The 18500-nt window shown below is 47.1% G+C and overlaps 1 protein-coding gene across 4 annotated transcripts in view; it reads left to right on the plus strand.

The window, feature by feature from the left end:
• The window catches only part of SIK3 (SIK family kinase 3), a 247548-nt gene that overhangs the window by 213614 nt on the left and 15434 nt on the right, over positions 1 to 18500 (plus strand). For 2 of the 4 annotated variants that reach the window (XM_027082237.1, XM_027082239.1), the window contains exons 7-20: positions 1668 to 1786; positions 2330 to 2440; positions 2686 to 2829; positions 3260 to 3337; positions 3448 to 3557; positions 4926 to 5079; positions 5349 to 5504; positions 8714 to 8784; positions 11010 to 11153; positions 14935 to 15085; positions 15815 to 15940; positions 16211 to 16296; positions 16737 to 16846; positions 17854 to 18193. In XM_027082237.1, the coding sequence (XP_026938038.1) occupies positions 1668 to 1786; positions 2330 to 2440; positions 2686 to 2829; positions 3260 to 3337; positions 3448 to 3557; positions 4926 to 5079; positions 5349 to 5504; positions 8714 to 8784; positions 11010 to 11153; positions 14935 to 15085; positions 15815 to 15940; positions 16211 to 16296; positions 16737 to 16846; positions 17854 to 18193 (1900 nt within the window). The remainder of the gene's footprint in view (positions 1 to 1667; positions 1787 to 2329; positions 2441 to 2685; positions 2830 to 3259; positions 3338 to 3447; positions 3558 to 4925; positions 5080 to 5348; positions 5505 to 8713; positions 8785 to 11009; positions 11154 to 14934; positions 15086 to 15814; positions 15941 to 16210; positions 16297 to 16736; positions 16847 to 17853; positions 18194 to 18500) is intronic. The other 2 variants (XM_027082238.1, XM_027082240.1) reach the window with 1 other exon arrangement.

Consider the following 18500-nt stretch of genomic DNA (forward strand, 5'->3'; position numbering starts at 1 on the left):
GAAAAGTCTTTTAACTTATTAAATTCTCTTTAATTTATTATTGTTATTATCACTAGCCAGTTTTATTTTCAGGACAGCTGGAGTAAAGCAGAAACAGACAATTTTGTATCTTATAGAGAATTTTATAGTTTTAAAAAGCATTTCCACAAATACAATCTTGTTTGACTAGAGTTTCAATAAATATTTATTTATTCACGTATTCAGCAGCTGTTTGTTCAGCTCCTATTAGGTGTAATAATCATCTTTGGCATTGCAGGTTTGGTGCTGGAAACAGCAATAAGAAAGACGTGGACCTTACCTGGGCGGGGGGAGGAGTTAGACGATAAGCAGTAAACAAGGTGATTTCACAAAGAAGTCATTAGCGTGAAGAAAATCAGTGTGATGTAATAGAGAGCGACTGGAAGCCTACTTGAGGAGGATGAGGCGGCCAGGGAAGATCTTTCTCAGAAAGTGACATTTAAGCCCTTTCCCAAATGACAAGGAACCAGCCAAGTGAGGGTTCGGGAGCGGCCGCCCCAACTGAGGAAAACAGCGCGTGTAAATGCTGTCGGTGGGGGTGAGTGAAGCACGCACACGGTCTAGAAAGAAGGCCCGTGTGCTGGAGCTCAGGGAGGTCAAAGGACTTTGGACTTCGTTCTGCGGGTTCTGGGTGAGATAGGGTGTGGATCAGAGCACCAACCAAAGAGTCAGACTGTCTGGTTTGAAATCTGACCTATTATGTGGCCTTCGACAAGCTTCTTGACTTCCCTGCACCTAATTTTTACCATCTCCGAAATGAGAATGATAGTTCCATCCTCCTAGGATTGCTGTGAGGATTGAATGAGATAAAAATAATTGTGTAAAGTGCTCAGAAGAGTATCTTAATACTGCTGTTTCTATCATCATCATCACCACCTTCATCCTCAAAACCCCCAATTTACAGATGAGAAAACTTAGAAATAAGAGGGTGGTTTTGAAATCAGAATATAGGCGTCTTGACTTCGAAACCGTCATTCTTTTTGCAATATATTCTGTAGCATGAGCTCCCCGAGAGAGATGTCTCTTGATCTGAATCTCTTTAGCTCAGAGCCCAGTCGTACGCACCCGCGAATGTTTAAACAACGCAGAGAATATGATCAGTAAGGCCAGCAGAGACCCAGTGTGTGGTAGGGAGGCATTTCTGTGCCTGTGCCTTTCTCCCCACACCTGGAACCATCAGAACATCTAATTCCTTGAGTTTTGATGAGCGCTTTGGACCCTAAGCTGAAAGCCTTACTATGCACATAGGAATGAATAGAGGAGGGAGGAACTATTTTGAGGACCTTGTAAGATAACTGAATCTCTTCAGAAGGACATTCAAAACTCTTCATTAATTGCCTTAAATGAGGTCGTACATAATATAAATAAATGAAATCCAGGGATTATCCCCAGATTTTTTTCTGATCTGACTTTTAGTGAAGGTATTAAGTAACCAGACTACCAGACTTGAATTTCTCTCTCCTCCACCTCTTTCTGCCTTTGCCCAGTCTCTCCTGGAGTAAGCAAGGACATAGGTAAGGATCACAAAGCAAGAGAAACAAATTAGAAGTCAGGGGCTTGAAAAGCCGCCTGCTCACCTTGCCTCTAGTTCCTCAGCCCCAGCGGTGCTTCCCTCACCGACCTTGACGCAGGCTCTGTGTCTGTTGCAGAATGTGAGCACTTGATCCGCCACATGCTGGTGTTAGACCCCAACAAGCGCCTCTCCATGGAGCAGATCTGCAAGCACAAGTGGATGAAGCTAGGGGACGCTGATCCCAGCTTTGACAGGGTGAGCTGGGCACCACTCGCCCCAGGGAACTCCTCTTAGGGCTACTGCAGTCTCTTCTGCATGAGACTGTAATCAGGCCAGGACCTGAAAAGGCGGGCCTGGGTACAGACTTGTTGTGTAATCCTAAAGTAAGTGAAGCCAGCAAGAAGGAATCTTAAACCAGCTGAATTGTTGGAGAACAGTGATACCAGTTCCCTGCTGCTTGTCCCCAAATCAGAGTCTCTTCCCGGCTCTTGGGGCAGTACAGCCTCCTCCCACGGGGTTGTTTCCCTTCTCTTAGTGTGCTCAGTCCAGTGGCTCCCGTAGCATTCCTTTATTTGAACCACTATAGCCATCCCGGGTACCCCAAGGAGCTCAGGAAGATAGTGGCCTTAACGATCTTACCTGCTCCTAGTTGAGTGCCCAGGGCTTTCTTGCTTAGGCTTTGTCTGAGGCCAAGAATCTCCCAAGCCAGGCAGCATGGGACAGCTTGTTCATTATATATGATGTGCCATCTCGACATGGTTGATTGGGAGTTAGATAGCTTGCCTTTTTCTGTTACAGTTAATAGCTGAATGCCAGCAGCTGAAGGAAGAAAGACAGATGGACCCCCTAAATGAGGATGTCCTCTTAGCCATGGAGGACATGGGACTGGACAAAGAGCGGACACTACAGGTATCTGTAAATGAGTGGAGGACAAGGTGGGGTGTCGCTCTGCTCCCTCTGTCCTGCCTTTTCCATTATTCCTTCTTCCTGGGAACTTGGATCTTTTTGTTTTCCTCCCGTTCTTCTTCCTCTGCCCCTGTCTGGGCCTTGGAAGGAAGGCGCTTTGGTCTTCTAATGTTACTATTAAAAGGGTTTTGGTCATTGACATGCCACATCACCCAGGTTTTTTGCTCTTTCCCCTTTTCTCTTGGTAGTCATTAAGATCAGATGCCTATGATCACTATAGTGCAATCTACAGCCTGCTGTGTGATCGGCATAAGAGACACAAAACTCTGCGTGTCGGACTACCTCCTAGCATGCCCCGAGCCATGGCATTTCAAGCACCAGTCAACATCCAGGTGGGCAATAACTCCAGTGACCAGATTCAGGACAAGTAACATGGAGGGGGGTTGGTTAGCCATCGCTCACTAACTCTAGGTCACGAGAGTTCCTATTCTTCCGTACCTCTGTCCCTTCCCGGCTGTCATCTCTTGCTTTGTCAGAGGTCAAGCAAAGAACTGAACCTTTCTTTGACAGAGAGGATGGAAGAGTAGCCCAGTACTTGGGAGGGACAACAATAGTTGAATTTTTCTTTTTTTAAAGAAACAGCGAATCATTGAGAGAGACTGTCCTCTCTAAAGAATGCTTCCTGGTAGCTTCTAAGGGCAGATGAACCAGAGAATCAGAGGTAGAAACATAGAGTTTAGCACTCAAGAATGCTTTGCAAGCCTATCATTATTTCCCTCTGGTACTGAAGGAACGTGTGTCTGTGTGCCTACTGCTTTCCAGGCGGAGCAGGCTGGTACCACTATGAACATCAGCGTTCCCCAGGTGCAGCTCATCAACCCAGAGAATCAAATTGTGGAGGCAAGTAGCATCCTCTGATAGCTGTCAGCTGAAACTGCTTTCTTGCCCATAGCCTTGCTGCCTTTCCTTACTTCTTATTTCTAATTGGATTGTGTTTCTCTCCTCCTCAGCCGGATGGGGCGTTGAACTTGGACAGTGATGAGGGTGAAGAGCCTTCCCCTGAAGCGCTGGTCCGCTATTTGTCGATGAGGAGGCACACAGTGGGCGTGGCCGACCCACGGTGAGTATCTGCCCGATTAACACCCGGGCAGAGAATTCCCACTGACTTTGAGTTCCTACCATGGCACATTTTCCCTACTTCACTGTATCTCCCAGATGAGATCTAATCCAGTGGCCAAGACATGTTTTTAACTCAGTTCAGGGTCCCTGGTAGATGAGACTGGATTTGACTAAAAATCACAGAGCTGTCCCTCATGGATGGTGGGCTGAAAGCCACCATCGTGGCAGGTAATCACAGTACTTTGGTGAAGAGCATAGCATGTCTTTTCCCACAAAGATTAAGGTCTTCTGATCTAAGCCACGTAAAGGTACCCCTGGAAATTCATCCGAGTTTGACAGCCTTTAGAGATGTTGTTTGCCATATATTCTAATGCAAGACTCATCGAAGAAGTGAGGACAAATAGTATGATATAATTTGTATATGTTAAAAATTAAGTAGACAAAAATCCAAAAACACGCCAAATAAGTACCAGTTTCCCCAAGTGTTTCCCCATAACAGTCCTTCAGTGTGTCCCCTGCTGCCCTCACGCTGGGGAAGTGGACTGAAGACCAGCTCTCCCAGTTTTGTTCTGCACTTGGAGATTCTCACGACTGAAATAGCCACCCCTCTTCTCTGGCTATTTCTTGTACAGAGGAGGGAAGAAAAGGGTGTGGCCAGGGCTCTCTTGAGAACTCAGCTAGGGGCAAAGCTAGGGTTCTTTTTTCTCTGAGTTCTCAATTTCCAGAAAAGCCTCCCCTGCCTGCTGGTTTGCTTGCTTCACGTTTCTCATTCTCAGCCTACGATCAAACAGGCAATAGGGGAACATTCTGGCTCCAGAGACTGCGTCAGCTGCAAAGGGGTGGAGTCCCGTGTCGCGCTGTTAGTGGAAAGAGCTCTTATTTTAAAGTGTGCGGTAAACCCCATCACTGGAGCTCGACAGATCCACGCTTATCTGCCCATCAGCACTGACGGCACCGATTGCATTCTTTCCCTGGTGAATCAGTTGCTACTTCGGGCAGCCATTGTTTTAGTGGATGGCCTGTGTCCTCCTCCAGAAACTTGCCATTCCCCTCCAGGCCTTGGAAACCTGAACTGGACTGGGGCCAGCGTTTCCTCTTGGCTCAGAGCTGTTGGTTTTATATGAGTGGTCCGTGAAGAATGGCGATTCCCAGGCCCAGATAGTAAAATGGCAGAGCGCCAGGTTCCGCACGCTAGGCTCTACACACCTCCACTCGCTCTGGGATCATAGAGGGAAATACAGATTTAGGAGGAAAGTAGAAAAATAAAACAAAATAAATTGTGCTGAACTTAGCAGTTTCATCACTTTGGGGATATAGGTTGTGAGTGAGAATTGTAACTGAACTTCTGTGTCATCCTGTTTCCTATCAGCACGGAGGTTATGGAAGATCTGCAGAAGCTGCTGCCTGGCTTTCCTGGAGTCAACGCGCAGGCTCCATTCCTGCAGGTGGCCCCTAACATGAACTTCATGCACAACCTCTTGCCCATGCAAAATCTGCAGCCAGCTGGGCAGCTGGAATACAAGGTACCCGGAAATGGGAGAGGGCTGGCCCCTAAAGATGCGCATCTGAGCTTCCTTTGAGAGACTTTAAGGGACTGTCCCCAGGATTTAAGGGTGTCCTTATAGGGAAGGATGATTTCTCTTGCAAAGCAGCTCGGGTGAGAGGGAAGATTTCTCTAGTCTATGTCATCATCGTAGGATCCCTTAGTTTCAGTAGATTAGAGTGCCGCTGTTTTCTCTCCTCCTTTCCCCCCACCTCACCAATCTGCCCCTTCCCATTCTACTCCTGACAGGAGCAGTCCCTGTTACAGCCGCCCACCCTGCAGCTGCTGAACGGAATGGGCCCCCTTGGCCGGAGGGCATCAGATGGAGGCGCCAACATCCAACTGCATGCCCAGCAGCTGCTGAAGCGGCCACGGGGAGCCTCCCCTCTTGTCACCATGACACCAGTGAGTTGCAGCACGAAGCCCAACTTGCTTTCTCAGAGGCCTTTGGTACAGAGGTTGTAGAACCCAGAGTCTCCAACTAAATGTCTGAATTTCTTCTTTCCCTCAATGTATGATGCTCAGTGTCATTCCCATTTTCTTCAGGCTGGTAGAATTTTCCAGAGTTAATTTTTGGTTAACTTCTTCACTTAACCAAATAATTTCCACACTGCAGCCTGCTTCTGGAGGCCTCATCCTCAGGGGGCTACTTATAGATACTTGCATAAAGGGCAGCTGCAGCCCTGCGCTTCGAGGGCGGGTGGGCAGGGGGGAGCGTTAGCCTCAGACCTGGCCTTCCTGCAGGTAACGTTTCCCTGCCAGAGGGCAGCGGAAGCTAACAGTTTTCTCTGGACTTAATTGCTTTTTAGACTGGTTTCCAACGCTGCATTCTCACCAGCCCCCCTCCTTTGACCGACACCACCTCACACTTGCGCCACAACCTGAGTCGCTGGGTTATTGGGCTTTCACAAGCTCAGGCCTGGCAGCTGGTGTCTTTCGATCCCAATTTTTTTATATATGATGGTCACATTCAAAGATTCTCTTCTTCCGCTGGGTTCTGTTTATTTCTGATTATTTTTCTGTCGTAGGTAAATTCATTCATTCATTCCTTCATTCATTTATTCATTCATTTAGTCTCATGCTACCTTAAGATTGGGTGCTAATTATATCCATAGCCCTTACTGGGTGCTTTAGGGCAGTGCTTCTTAATGTATCTCCAGTTGAGGACCTTTTTTCCCCTTCAATCCATCCATCAGGGATAAATACCTTTGTAAAATAAAATGAAAGTGAATTATTAGAGAAGTAAAACTTTTTAAATATATGAACTGCAAGGCTAAATTTTATTTGATTCAACAGAAAAAAATTACTCCGTTAAGTTGCTGTAAAGGTTTGTAAATCTCACTCTCTATTTCTTTACCCACCGTATTTTGGATTGGTAACGAAACAGTCTGTGGACTGGCACGGGTCCACGGGCCACACTTTCAGTAACACTGCTGTCGGGAAAAGGAAAGAATTTATATTCACGGTTCCTGGCCTCACCGAGCTTATAATATGGGACAGTAAGATCCACATATGTGAAGTATTGGAATAACAGTAAAGGGCCATATGTGATTAAGTACCAGAGTGAAGACCATGGACTTGTAGGTGGCAGAGGCACTCAGAGAAGGGCAAGTTCAATGTAGGTTATGAAGGATCAGGGACAGCTTTATGGGAGGTGCGGTGACTTACTCTGTCCGTTGTAACTGTTTTTGCCAAGGTCGCTAACAAGCTTTTGTTGGCAAGTCCACTGGACATTCTTAATCTTTATCTTTTTGGACCTCCCAACTGTATTAGTCACTGCTGACCATTTTTCTCCTTGAAATATTGTCTTCTTTTACCCCATTCTCCTTGTTTTTTGTTTTGCACCTGCCTCCTTTTCAGGTTCCCTTTCTTCTTTTTCCTTGAAGTAGGTGAAACCCAGAGTTTTATCTGAGGCCCTGTTTCCATCTCATTTTACATGCTCTCTCTGAGTGATCTTGTCCACTTCTCTAATTTCAGTTACTCAGTGATTCTCGAGCCCAGAATGCTCTTCTGAGTTCTATACTTCTGTATACATGACTACCGACTGCACGAATTTAGTTGGTTATTCAACAAGTACTTACCATTTTAATTCAGCGTGTCCTCAAATGAACTTATCCTGACTGTGTGAAACCTGTTTCTCCTGCTGGGTAACAGTGAATGGCACCGCCACTCTCCTGGTTAGACAAGCTAGGAATGTGGGTATTATCTTTACTTCTTCCCTCTCCCTCATTCCCCATGTCAAATCAGTTACCCGGGGCCTGTGAAGTAAGTATCTTACTTCTTTGCATCCCCACTGCCCTTCCTCTAAGTCAAGCCACTGTCCTCCTTTGCTTGCATTAGCACAGTGGCCTCCTAACCGGCTTCCTTGTCCCGGCTTGTCTTCTAATCCTCATCACCAGCCATTTCCATGCTGCAACTAAGGCAAGCCAGCTTTCTAAAACATAAATCTTGTAACATCATGTCCCTGCTTAAAGTCTTTAGTGATTCACCACTGCCTTTTCTCAAAATAAACTTCTTAATGTGGTATTCAAGGCCATTTATAACTGGCCACAGTGTTCCTCTCCTGCCTCGTCTGTAGCCACTTCCTGCCTAACCCTGTTCACTCCAGCCTTGTAGAACTGTAGTAAGGGATCCGGAAACCCTAGGAGCATACAGACAATGGAACTATTCCAAAAGTTTGTTTTGTTTTATAATTATTGTCCGTTAAAAAAGTGCTCTTTTGTAATAACTGAGGTATGATTTTTGCTCTGGTGCTTGAGGCGTGGTGACTATGTGAGCCACAGGCTGTGAGTAGCTATCCAGGATATACAGCATTCCAGTCCACAGGCAGACGGGAAGAGTCACAGTAATGCATGCATTGTGGCGGTCCTCATTTCACTTACATGTTTTGGTGCGTAACGGCGATTTTAAAGCATTGAATTGTAATTACACAACTTTACGTTATGTACTAAAGTGTGCTTTTAAAAAACCGGTATGCTTTTCTGGAGTAAAGGATATCTAAAGTCTGGAAATAACATTAATATGAAACAACAGGTCAGTTCCTGGACATTCCAGGTAAACAAGCTTCTCCTACATTTTCAGGTCCTCAGACACCCGCAGGCCTTCTCTTTTCTCTTGGCCTGGAAACCTCAGACGCTTGCGACCCCTTCCCCTCTTTGCTGGGCTAACTCCTGCTCATCCTTCAGGTCTCAGGTTTGGGGCCGTGTCCTCCAGAATGCCTTCCTCAATTCCCAAGCGCCCATGACTGGGTCCTGCTGTTTTGTACTTGTCCGTTTGCCTATGTCTGTCCTCCACTAGACTGTAAAACAAGGGCAAGAACTTTATTAATTCACATTTTGTCCTGGAACATAGTGGGCATTCAGCTATTTGTTGGATGAATAAATGAACGAAGGAAGATGAATCAGAGGAAGAAATTCAAATTAAAATCAACCGAGCGAGGTAAAAATGGAACAATGGAAAGGTATATGAAAGTTCTGTATAACCCAGGGATCCTAGAAAAGCTTTGCAGATTAAAAAAAAAGTGACAGAGAGGCCTGCCCCAAGCCCAGTGTCTAGAGTAAGAGCTCCTGCAGAAGAAGCGCCACCTTGAGCTTTTCCTTCCTGTCTCTCTTCAGGCAGTGCCAGCAGTTACCCCTGTGGACGAGGAGAGCTCGGATGGGGAGCCAGATCAGGAAGCTGTGCAGAGGTAATGTGGCATCTGGCAGTGCTTGCAGAACGTCCTTGGGCAGGCTCCCCCTGCAACCAGCGAAAGGTCACCTCTGCCCAAGGAGGTGGTACAGTGCAGCTTCAACCTTTGTGTGGTCTCTTTGCTCAAGCCAGATGGCATGTTCCTCCCCACATGGAAGTAACAGAAGACTACCCAGAAAATTTCATTTCTGTAAGCACCATTGGAAGTCCCCTAAGTGACAGCAATAACCATAAGAACTTTTTCTCTCCTCCCTCCTTCCTTCCTTGCCCCCTGCCTTCATATTGCAACTCTGATAGTATTCACAAGGCCCAAAGCCTGCTCCTACCTGCCAAGAACTGTTACTGAAAAGGAATTGGAGATTTGGGATGACAGTGATCCTAGCTAGTCTGGCCATGGACCGCTGGCATGGACTCTTCCTTTCCAAGAGAATGAATACCTCTTGTACTGTTTGCTGTGTGTTTCTTCCATCCCCTTGTATCAACAAAGAGATGTTGAAAAAAGAATATGGGATTCGGGCCAGGGACAGATGCAAATATCCATTGTTTGCAGAGATGCCTAATTCACAGAAAACGGCAGTGACCATCAGGCATGCTGTACTGTTCATTTGGCCTCAGTTCCATTAGCCATGGTCCTCAGCTCCGTGCACGCCCCCTTGTGAGAGCTGACTTTCTTATTTTCCGGGGAGGGGGGTTTGACCAGAATCCAGCATGTATTTTCCCAGAAATACAGGTGTTCTTCAAGATTATATGTTTTTTTCCCTTGAGGGAAGTTGAAATAAAATGGTTTTCATGGGCTCTTGGGGAAACTTCGGGTGTTTTTATCAAATGGATATTAAACCACTAATGGCTTACCCTCTGGCAAGTCTGCATACCGCTAATTACTCTCTAGTCTGTTAACTGTTTTTAGCTGGAATGGGCAAAGTAGTTAAGAATGAAACAAGACCACTTTATAAGACCCGGACGGTTGCTGGCCAGTATTCTTTCCCTACCCCCAGTAGCTTTGCGTGAGAGCTGCTGTTCAAAAAGAGTCTGGTCCCATGTGGGAAGAACAGTGAAGAACAGGGGTGTTGGCTGGTGGGCCAGCTCCTTCTACAGCGTAGCCGATAGAGGAATCGTGTTGACTTTGTTTTTCTCTTGATGCTGTGGTTTCTATAGTTTGCCAGTCACAGGGTGTGTAAAGTTGTACGTGGGTGCTGCTGGTGTCATGAAGAGAAATTAGGAAACTTACTGCCTTCCTACTTTAATTAGACAGCAGTATTTCATTTCATCTTCTTTGTCTTGCACTTTACTTCCTTCAGCTCCTTCTTTCTTCCTTAGACCAACATTTAAAGGGTAAAGTGCCCATCCGTTTTGAGGTAATGGAAGGAATAAAGCTTCTTTTATTCATGCCCAATAAGAGCATCAGTGGTGGAGGGAGTCATCAGTCAGACCAAGGGGGACTGATACCTTATTGATGGTATTAGTGGTGGATCTGAAAGATCTTCAGAAGAAAAGTCATCAGCTTGTCCACTCTTCAGCTTTTGAAACTTCTGTTTTCTTGCCTTGCCTTTTTTTCCCCTAAAAAACAATTCTAAACATTTCATGTGGTTTCATTTCTTCATCCTTTAGAGAATGTTGGTTCCCTGGGGACAACATCAGTTTTTCTTCTCTGATGATGGAGTTACAGTCATGGGGCATGAGGGAAGGGGTGGTGTTGGAACTCGCTTAGCCCCACATGGAAAGATCTGTTTTCTGTGACTTGCAGCGAGGTCAGTCTCCAACGCTCGGGGCCAGTGGCATCAAGAGACACATGCGAAGCCCTTCTGAATATCTCTCTTGGCTCATCTCTAGGAACAATCCTTAGGGCTCATTTCCTCCGACTTGTAGTTTAGAAATTTGGAGAGAAAAGAGGAATGAAACTAACAAGTAGAAAATAAATTCTTTTCCTGAATGGAATGAAGTAAGGGAAATTGATCCCACTTTGTGAGCTACATCTGTTTTCTCTCTTCTCTTAATGGCTACTCTTAGGTCCAAAATTCAGCCACTTCAGTGGTAAGCCAACTTTTGTTGGCCTTTTGGAACATGTTTCGCTTTCATCCAGTCAGGGATCTGTTGGCCATCGAGCCCTTTTTGAGCTCTGGCACTGTTTCACTCTGAGTGCTTTGGATTAACTTCTAATGCTTCTTGCTGAGGAATATTCCTGTCTGTCTTTTTTACTATGAAATGTGCTCCTGCTTGTTGCAGGTACTTGGCAAATAGGTCCAAAAGACATACACTGGCCATGACCAACCCTACAGCTGAGATCCCACCGGACCTACAGCGGCAGCTAGGACAGCAGCCTTTCCGTTCCCGGGTCTGGCCCCCTCACCTGGTACCTGATCAGCATCGGTGAGTAGCCACGTGAGCCGTGGGAGCTCCTTGAGGCTCATTGGACAGGCACCTACAGACATGGCTAGTCCTACAGACATGGCGACTAGCATCGTGGCTTCAAATAGCATCCTGAACTTACATCTTCTCAACTCCTTAACTAAGCAGTGCCCAGGGCAATATGAGATGCTTCTTTCCCATTACCTCGTAGGCATGTTTAGTGCCTGCAGGTGATTCTCGTGATTCTAGATGTTGACTTATAGATGAAACTGAACTTGAAACCTGAAAGTGGGTGAAGCTCTTAGAAGGCCAACTGGAAATAGAAGGATCTGTAGCCACATCAGTAGGCTTGACCTTTAATAACCCATCGCCATCAAAAGAGTGAGCACTTCTTATCACGTGACCGCTGAACAAGGAGCTTAGGTATGGGGAAGATGCATTCCTTTGTGAGTGGCAGAGCAGAGATACTGCATCCTCTTGAGTGTTGTGCTTGAAAAGTCATCCTTGCAATATTCTGATGGCAAGATCTTTCAGTAGGTCTCTGATACATTTATAATTCATTGTCTTAAAGAAATAAAAACAAGTGTAACCTTTCTTGCCAAGAAAACTTCACAAAATTGAGTTCAAGTAAGCCTTGGAACAGAGGGGAATGACACTTTGCTGGCTTAAGAAGATGATTATCTTCTGGGAACACCTCGATGACTGAAAATCTTAACCTTTAGTCCATCCTGAAGCTGTCCCCAAGCTCAAAGGCCACACTTTGAAAGCCACCACCAGTTGCTAGAGCTTATTTTCTTTCAATCTTTTTGGGAGGACAGCGAAAAGCAGTCTTACTTGGGAAGGTTGGAAAGCAGATTCCAAGGAGATTAAGTTTATAAATGTGTTGTTATTCAGTCTTGCAACAGGCTCACACTGGCAGTCTTGACACAGTGCTTTTATTGTGTCTAGTTACCCACTGGGCATCAGAGGTAATCAGCAGAGACAGGTGACCTCTGAGCAGACTGAGACTTCATTAGTGCCACGTTGGAACTTAGAAAGGAGGAAGATAAGCTTTTATAAATGACCATGAATAATGCAGTGAACATGGTTTATTAGTAGAAATGACATTTCTCAAATAAAACTCTGATGGCACAGGAAGACAGTATTTTTGTAAGGAAAATCTCTCGGGGCCTACACTGTTACCATACTACATCGAGAGTACTTTGAGTGATTATTAGCTGCATTTTCCACTCCAAACATTTTCTGTGATTTCTCAATAACTGAGTTCTACACTGTTACCTAATAGACCCTTTATTACCTTGTTTCTCCCTGTTTCTATCTTCCCCTCCTTTATAGCCCCACACTTAATTTTTCATCCTATGTCAGGGTCTGTTGTTTAGTTTCAGGCCTTTGGGTTTAATCGTTGTTTGATTCAGGTGCTCCTCAGGATGTGTTCTTACGGGGGAAGCATGAAGCTCAGCGCATCTCCCTAGTCTGCCTTTATCAGACCTGATATCCTGTTTACACCTGTTACTAAAGAAAGACCACATTGGCCCACGGCTCCATTTGTGTGGTCTCCACCCTGCCTAGTCATTGTCAAGGCCTTGCCTGCTGGAAATCTGTCTGCTGCCTGTTTTTGTGTGAACACTCCTGGTAGAGGGTTTCCTATGGTCAAGCCAGTTCGAATTGGAATGAATGTTTTATGAGTGACAGATTGTGTACGGTGGGGCATTTATGCAACCTCAGCGTGTCTCAATGGGGTTGTAAAAACATGGCAACACAAGAGGCTGAAGTAAGTCTTCAGGGGAAAAGAGAAACTTTCCCAGGCTATAAAACACTGAAAATGGGTAGCCTGAATAGATTACTGAATTCCTTTCATTTGCTGGAGGAAATGACTCAAGAACAGCACATATTATCTATTCTTCTGGGGTATCATAGATGAAGTCCAACATGGAGACAGAAGATGGGTCTGACTGACCTTCTCAATGTGGGAAGTGTGTAAGTTAAAATTAAAAAAAAAAATTTAAGTGTAATTAACAACAACAACAAAAAACAACTGACACAGATGGATTTTATCTAGGTGGGGTGCCAAGTCCCTGTTTGAAGAGTGTAGTGGGAATATCAGCCTAACATGAGGCTGTCCTGAGTTTGAACATGATTGCTAATAAAAATAAAACACAGTTGATACTATCAGTGCTTCCAAAATGAGCAGCTGCATCAGAACTGTTCCACTGAATCTGCTGTGCTGGGCTGCCGGGGGTGTCAGTCTGTTCACAACCTGATCTTCTGGAAAAGCCATGAAATACCCGGACCTGGGAGTATTGCTCTGAGGGGAGAGAATGTGTTTTGTGCAGACAGGCCATATTAACTCCTTGAAGAACATGACTTTCTGAATGAATCAGAAATGTGTCCATTATCAGAATATATTGCAAGTGTAAGAATCAAATTTTAGGAGACAATAGTATTTGCTTGCTTTGACTCCAAACACCTGAAGTAGAAGCAGAAATAAGAAGTATTGAGGAAATACTCCTGAGAGCGGCTCTCACGATCACTGTTTCTGGAGTGCGTCTGCCAAAACCATTTGTCTTTTGTGTTGCTGAACCAGATACATGTTCGTGTTCGTTTCATCAGCTCCCTCCTGTTCAGCTTCAGGTAGAGTCTGAAACAGGAGCCATCGTTAGAGAAGAGAGGGTGAAGGGCTTTCACCTGCTGCCAGAACCCTCTTGACCCCTCTGCACAGTCACCAGATCCTCCTAGTCCCTCCCTGTCTGCCGCGTTTGAACTCGCTTGTTAACCCTCTTCCTTAGCCTTGGTTCTGCTTCAGTCCAGAAGGAGTGACTGGCAAGGTGCTCCATCATTTCACCCATGGCTCAGTGTGATGTCACCTCTGCCCTCGACATGAAATCCTGATCCTTTCCATCAGCTGCTGGAATGCTGCCTTGGCAGCCTTTTATCTGCTTACCTCAACCCATAAACATCTCTTTCTGATTAGGTAACAAGTACAGGTGGTAGCTTCTAACTCTGATGCTGTCTTAGGCATTCCTTATCGATAGCTTGTTCTTTCTTTCCGTAAGACACTGGCTGCGTTCTGATTGAGCAGTGGGTCATTTTGAAGGTTATCCACATGATTCCTCTTTCATCAGCAGGTTGGGAGGGTGCCACTGCTCTGAGAAGTTAACTTTCACGGCAGGTAACCTTATTTGCGTTGACCAGGTACGTGCAGGATCTTGAGGCCCACATTCCTTAAGAATGGTCTGTCTCCATCTGGGGATCACAAGTCCCCATTTTCCCCACTTAAACCTGCACCCTCCGTTTTCTAGCACAAAACCTGTGAATTCCAGGCCAGACCTTTGACCCCACAGTTGACTGTAGTTTCCCTCTGGTCCGTCATATGGAGAATGCTGCTCAGGGAAAACTTCGGGTCAGACGGGTAGGTTTGTTCTAGGTTTCTAAAGGCACTAGATAGAGACATGATTATAAAAGCAAGAGTTCCTATACAGCTGGGCCTGAGGGATACTGTGAAGCTGTTCTCTCTGACCCAGTGTATTTGTAAGAACCGGATGTATTTGATCCCAGGACCTTACCGGGCTTGGATGTTAAGCCAACTCAAGGTAAGTGGAAATGGACGATGGTCACTTGGATGCCTCTGAAGGGAAGCAGGCTAGGGAAACGACTGGCCTCTGGAGATGACGTGGAGATGGCGTAATGTGCAGGGCTGCACGTGCAGCCAGCAAGCTTTGTGTTCATCTGGAGCAGTGTCCCTAGGTGATTTGGTCAAAACCCCTGAGTCCTAGCCCCTAACCTTCTCTTCCCATGTATTCAGCTCTACCTACAAGGACTCCAACACCCTGCACCTCCCTACGGAGCGTTTCTCCCCTGTGCGCCGGTTCTCTGATGGGGCTGCCAGCATCCAGGCCTTCAAAGCTCACCTGGAAAAAATGGGCAACAACAGCAGCATCAAACAGTTGCAGCAGGTAATGGAAGAGATGGCAGGCATCTCTGGAGAAGCGTGGGTAACAGAGACCGCTATTGCAGGAGGACCCGGGTGTTAAACTTTCTACCCACTTCATGTCAGCAGCACTGAAGTTTTAGAGGTTCCAAAGCAAATAGCTTCCTGACACTCTCCTTACTTCTTGTTATGTCCAGCTTTCCCCAGGAAGGGACTAAATTTTCCCCTTGTCTCTGTAGTTCATTAGAGAGGAATTTCTGGGCTTGTGTTTCAGTGGGAGGCCCCAGGGAACGTCCTTCGAAGCAACCCTGGCATTCCTCTCATGATTTATGGGCACTGGGTCTTGTTGGAGCCTGCTCTGCATTCTTACCACCTGGCATCCTCTCCAGCTGGTATGGAATGGCGCTCCCAGAGGAAGGAAGTGCACCTCCAGGCTTTATAAAGGGCCGGCTTCCTTTCTGCCTTCCTGACGGCCAAGCTTCGAGTGGCATGTGCTTTGTACACAGATTTCACACTGGAACCTTTGCTTGTACGCAGGCCATCTTGGTGTTTTCCTTTTGTTCAGCCAGGACAGAGCATGAATGTATTTCGTACACAAATGCCTACGTAAACGGGTTAGTTGCTCCTCAAGGACACTGTTCTTCTATGTGGCTCCTTCTGCCCGTGAGACCTGGGGGCAGATCTGCATCTGCTGACATCACCGCGCGGCGTGGGCCTGGCTGCATCCCATCTGTATTAACCGCTTTCCCTTCAGGAGTGCGAGCAGCTGCAGAAGATGTACGGGGGGCAGATTGATGAAAGAGCCCTGGAGAAGACCCAGCAGCAGCACATGCTGTACCAGCAGGAGCAGCACCATCAAATTCTCCAGCAACAGATTCAAGTAGGCCTCTTCCCTCTTTGCTTTTTCTCCAGCTTCTCTGGAGTTTGCTTTCGGGCTGATTTGCCTGTGAACTTTGGAGGAGATCCCGCAGGGCAAAGAGGAGCTGAGTTGTATGCATGGTTGCTATGTTTGAGTAAAGGTAATCAAACCTTTTGATGAACAACAATAGCATAAATCTTGGTCACAGAGAGTTTCTTCCCTTCCTGAGAACGGCTCTCATTAATCCTCAAGCTCACGAGTGTTCTTTCTCCTTTCCCGCATTTGTTGTAGGATTCTATCTGTCCTCCTCAGCCTTCTCCACCCCTTCAGGCTGCGTGTGAGAATCAGCCCGCCCTCCTCACCCACCAGCTCCAGAGGTAATGAAGCGTGGTGTTTCATGCCTAAGCTGTTGGCCTGACTCTCATGGGCGATACTGACTGACTCTAACATTCACCTTGGAAGAACCCACTTGAAAAGCAGGGAGGCCAGTGTCAATTTTCGTGGCCCCCTAAAACCCCGACTCCCTGTGCCGCTTCATTTTCTTAGCCCCGTGAACAAAGTAACCTGACGCCAGTAATAGAGGAGGCCAGACGGAGGCCCACAGTGACCTCTGGCCCCTTGGGAAGTCTGGGGAAATAAGATGTGGACGGCTCTAAGTAGACTGTGGTGGGCGGTCTGTGCATGTCTGTCTAGCCTGGAGTCTTATCAAAACCAAAGAAGTAGTTTCCGCCTGTGTGTCAAATGGCGGAAACTAACTGCAAGGCCACCCTGCCACTTCCGGAAGCGCGTTTGCTCATCTGGCTCTGTTGTTTTCAAGGTTAAGGATCCAGCCTGCAAGCCCTCCCCCCAGCCACGCCAGCAACCACCTCTTCAGACCGCCCAGTAACAGCCCTCCCCCCATGAGCAGCGCCATGGTCCAGCCTCACGGTGAGTGCAGAGGTTTATGCCGAACCGTGGTGTGCGCAGGGAGAAGTGAGGCCTAGCCTTGAGTGCCTCAAGCCCTCAATCGATTCGGGTGGCAGAGTGACGTAGTGTTCGAGGGAGGCTGCCTTAGTTTGACTTCTTCTACCAACTCCTGAGCTGTGAGACCTCAGGCGAGTTTGTTAACTTCCGGGCGCCTCAGCTTGCTCAAAGGTGAAATAGGGATGCTAATACTATTTACTGAATAAATATATATGTGAAATTCTTGAAATAGTCTCCAGAACAAAGTAGGTCTCAGTAAAGGTTGACCGTTAATAATATTTTTCATAAAACCCCCTCCAACTCTACCCAATGAAAGGCGACTACCGGAACCTTCCCTCCTGTCATGCCTGGGTTTGGTGATCCACTGGGCACGTGGCTCCTCGCCTGTGGGCGTTTAAATGAAGGTGAAGATGAGTGTGCCCTAGTCTGTGGGCCTTCAGAGACCAGCACTCTGAGCATTTAGTATTCCAAAAACTGAGGATCTCTTAAGTAACGCCACCCAATGTAGATCCCCTGGAGAGTTCAAATTGCTCTCTAGGCCCTTCCTACCCAAAGTGGGGTCCCCGACGAACAACATCGGTGGGAAGAGTCGAATCTCAGATCTTATCGCAGACCCGCTGAATCAGAATCTACATCTTAGCAAGATCCCCGGGCCATTTGCATGTGCATTAGAGTTTGAGAAGCACTGCCCTGGATCAGAGCTCCTCAAAGAATAATCTACAGACCAGCTTTCGGGCAACTTATTGGAACGACAAATTCCTGGAATTACAAATTACTGAATCGGCATTCCGCGGGTCGGGCCCAGGAGAGCCTGTGTTTTCTCGAGTCCTCTAGAGGAGCCTTCGGCATCCTGGCGTTGGAGAAGCACTGCTCTGGGTGGTATGCAGGTTAAGCGTCCTCACTGGCTCCCGTGACTTCCGGCCAGCTGGTAACCCGGGCATTTGGTCACTCTGAGGTTCCTTTCTCTCCAGGTGCTGCATCTCCCTCCCAGTTTCAAGGCTTCCCCTCCCGCAGTGCAGTCTTCCAGCAGCAGCCTGAGAACTGCTCCCCTCCTCCCAGCGTGGCACTGACCTGCTTGGGCATACAGCAGCCTCCCCAGTCACAGCAGGTGACCATCCAGGTCCAGGAGCCTGTTGACATGCTCAGCAGCATGCCCGGGACAGCTGCAGGCTCTGCTGGCCGGGGCGTCTCCATCAGCCCCAGCGCCAGTCAGGTTCAGATGCAGCACCGGACCAGCCTGATGGCCGCCTTCAGCTACGGGCACCGGCCCTTGTCCAAGCAGCTGAGTGCCGACAGTGCGGAGGCCCACAGGTAAGCCGGCCCAGGGTCACCTAGCCGCCTCTCCAGGTGACCTAGGTGGGAGGAAGCCCCTTAGCAGGGCGAGAGAGGAGGAGGAAAGGAGAAGGGTTCTGACTGGGCTGTGCTCATTTCAGCCTTATTAAAATTGGGGTGGTGGGTTTGGGATGGACTTGAAACCTCTATATTGACCCAGGATCAAAATGCTAATGAGACAGAGGAAGACAAGGACAAAGCTACCTTACTGTATGTCTGCAAAGAAGAAAGTGGCCAATTAGAGGAGTTGGTAAAAATGCCATTTCCCCTTGTCTGTTCTTTTAGG

The sequence above is a fragment of the Aethalodelphis obliquidens genome, unplaced genomic scaffold (genome assembly GCF_003676395.1).
Source record: "Aethalodelphis obliquidens isolate GAN/ISIS:26980383/991018 unplaced genomic scaffold, ASM367639v1 scaffold46, whole genome shotgun sequence".
NCBI lineage: Eukaryota > Metazoa > Chordata > Mammalia > Artiodactyla > Delphinidae > Aethalodelphis > Aethalodelphis obliquidens.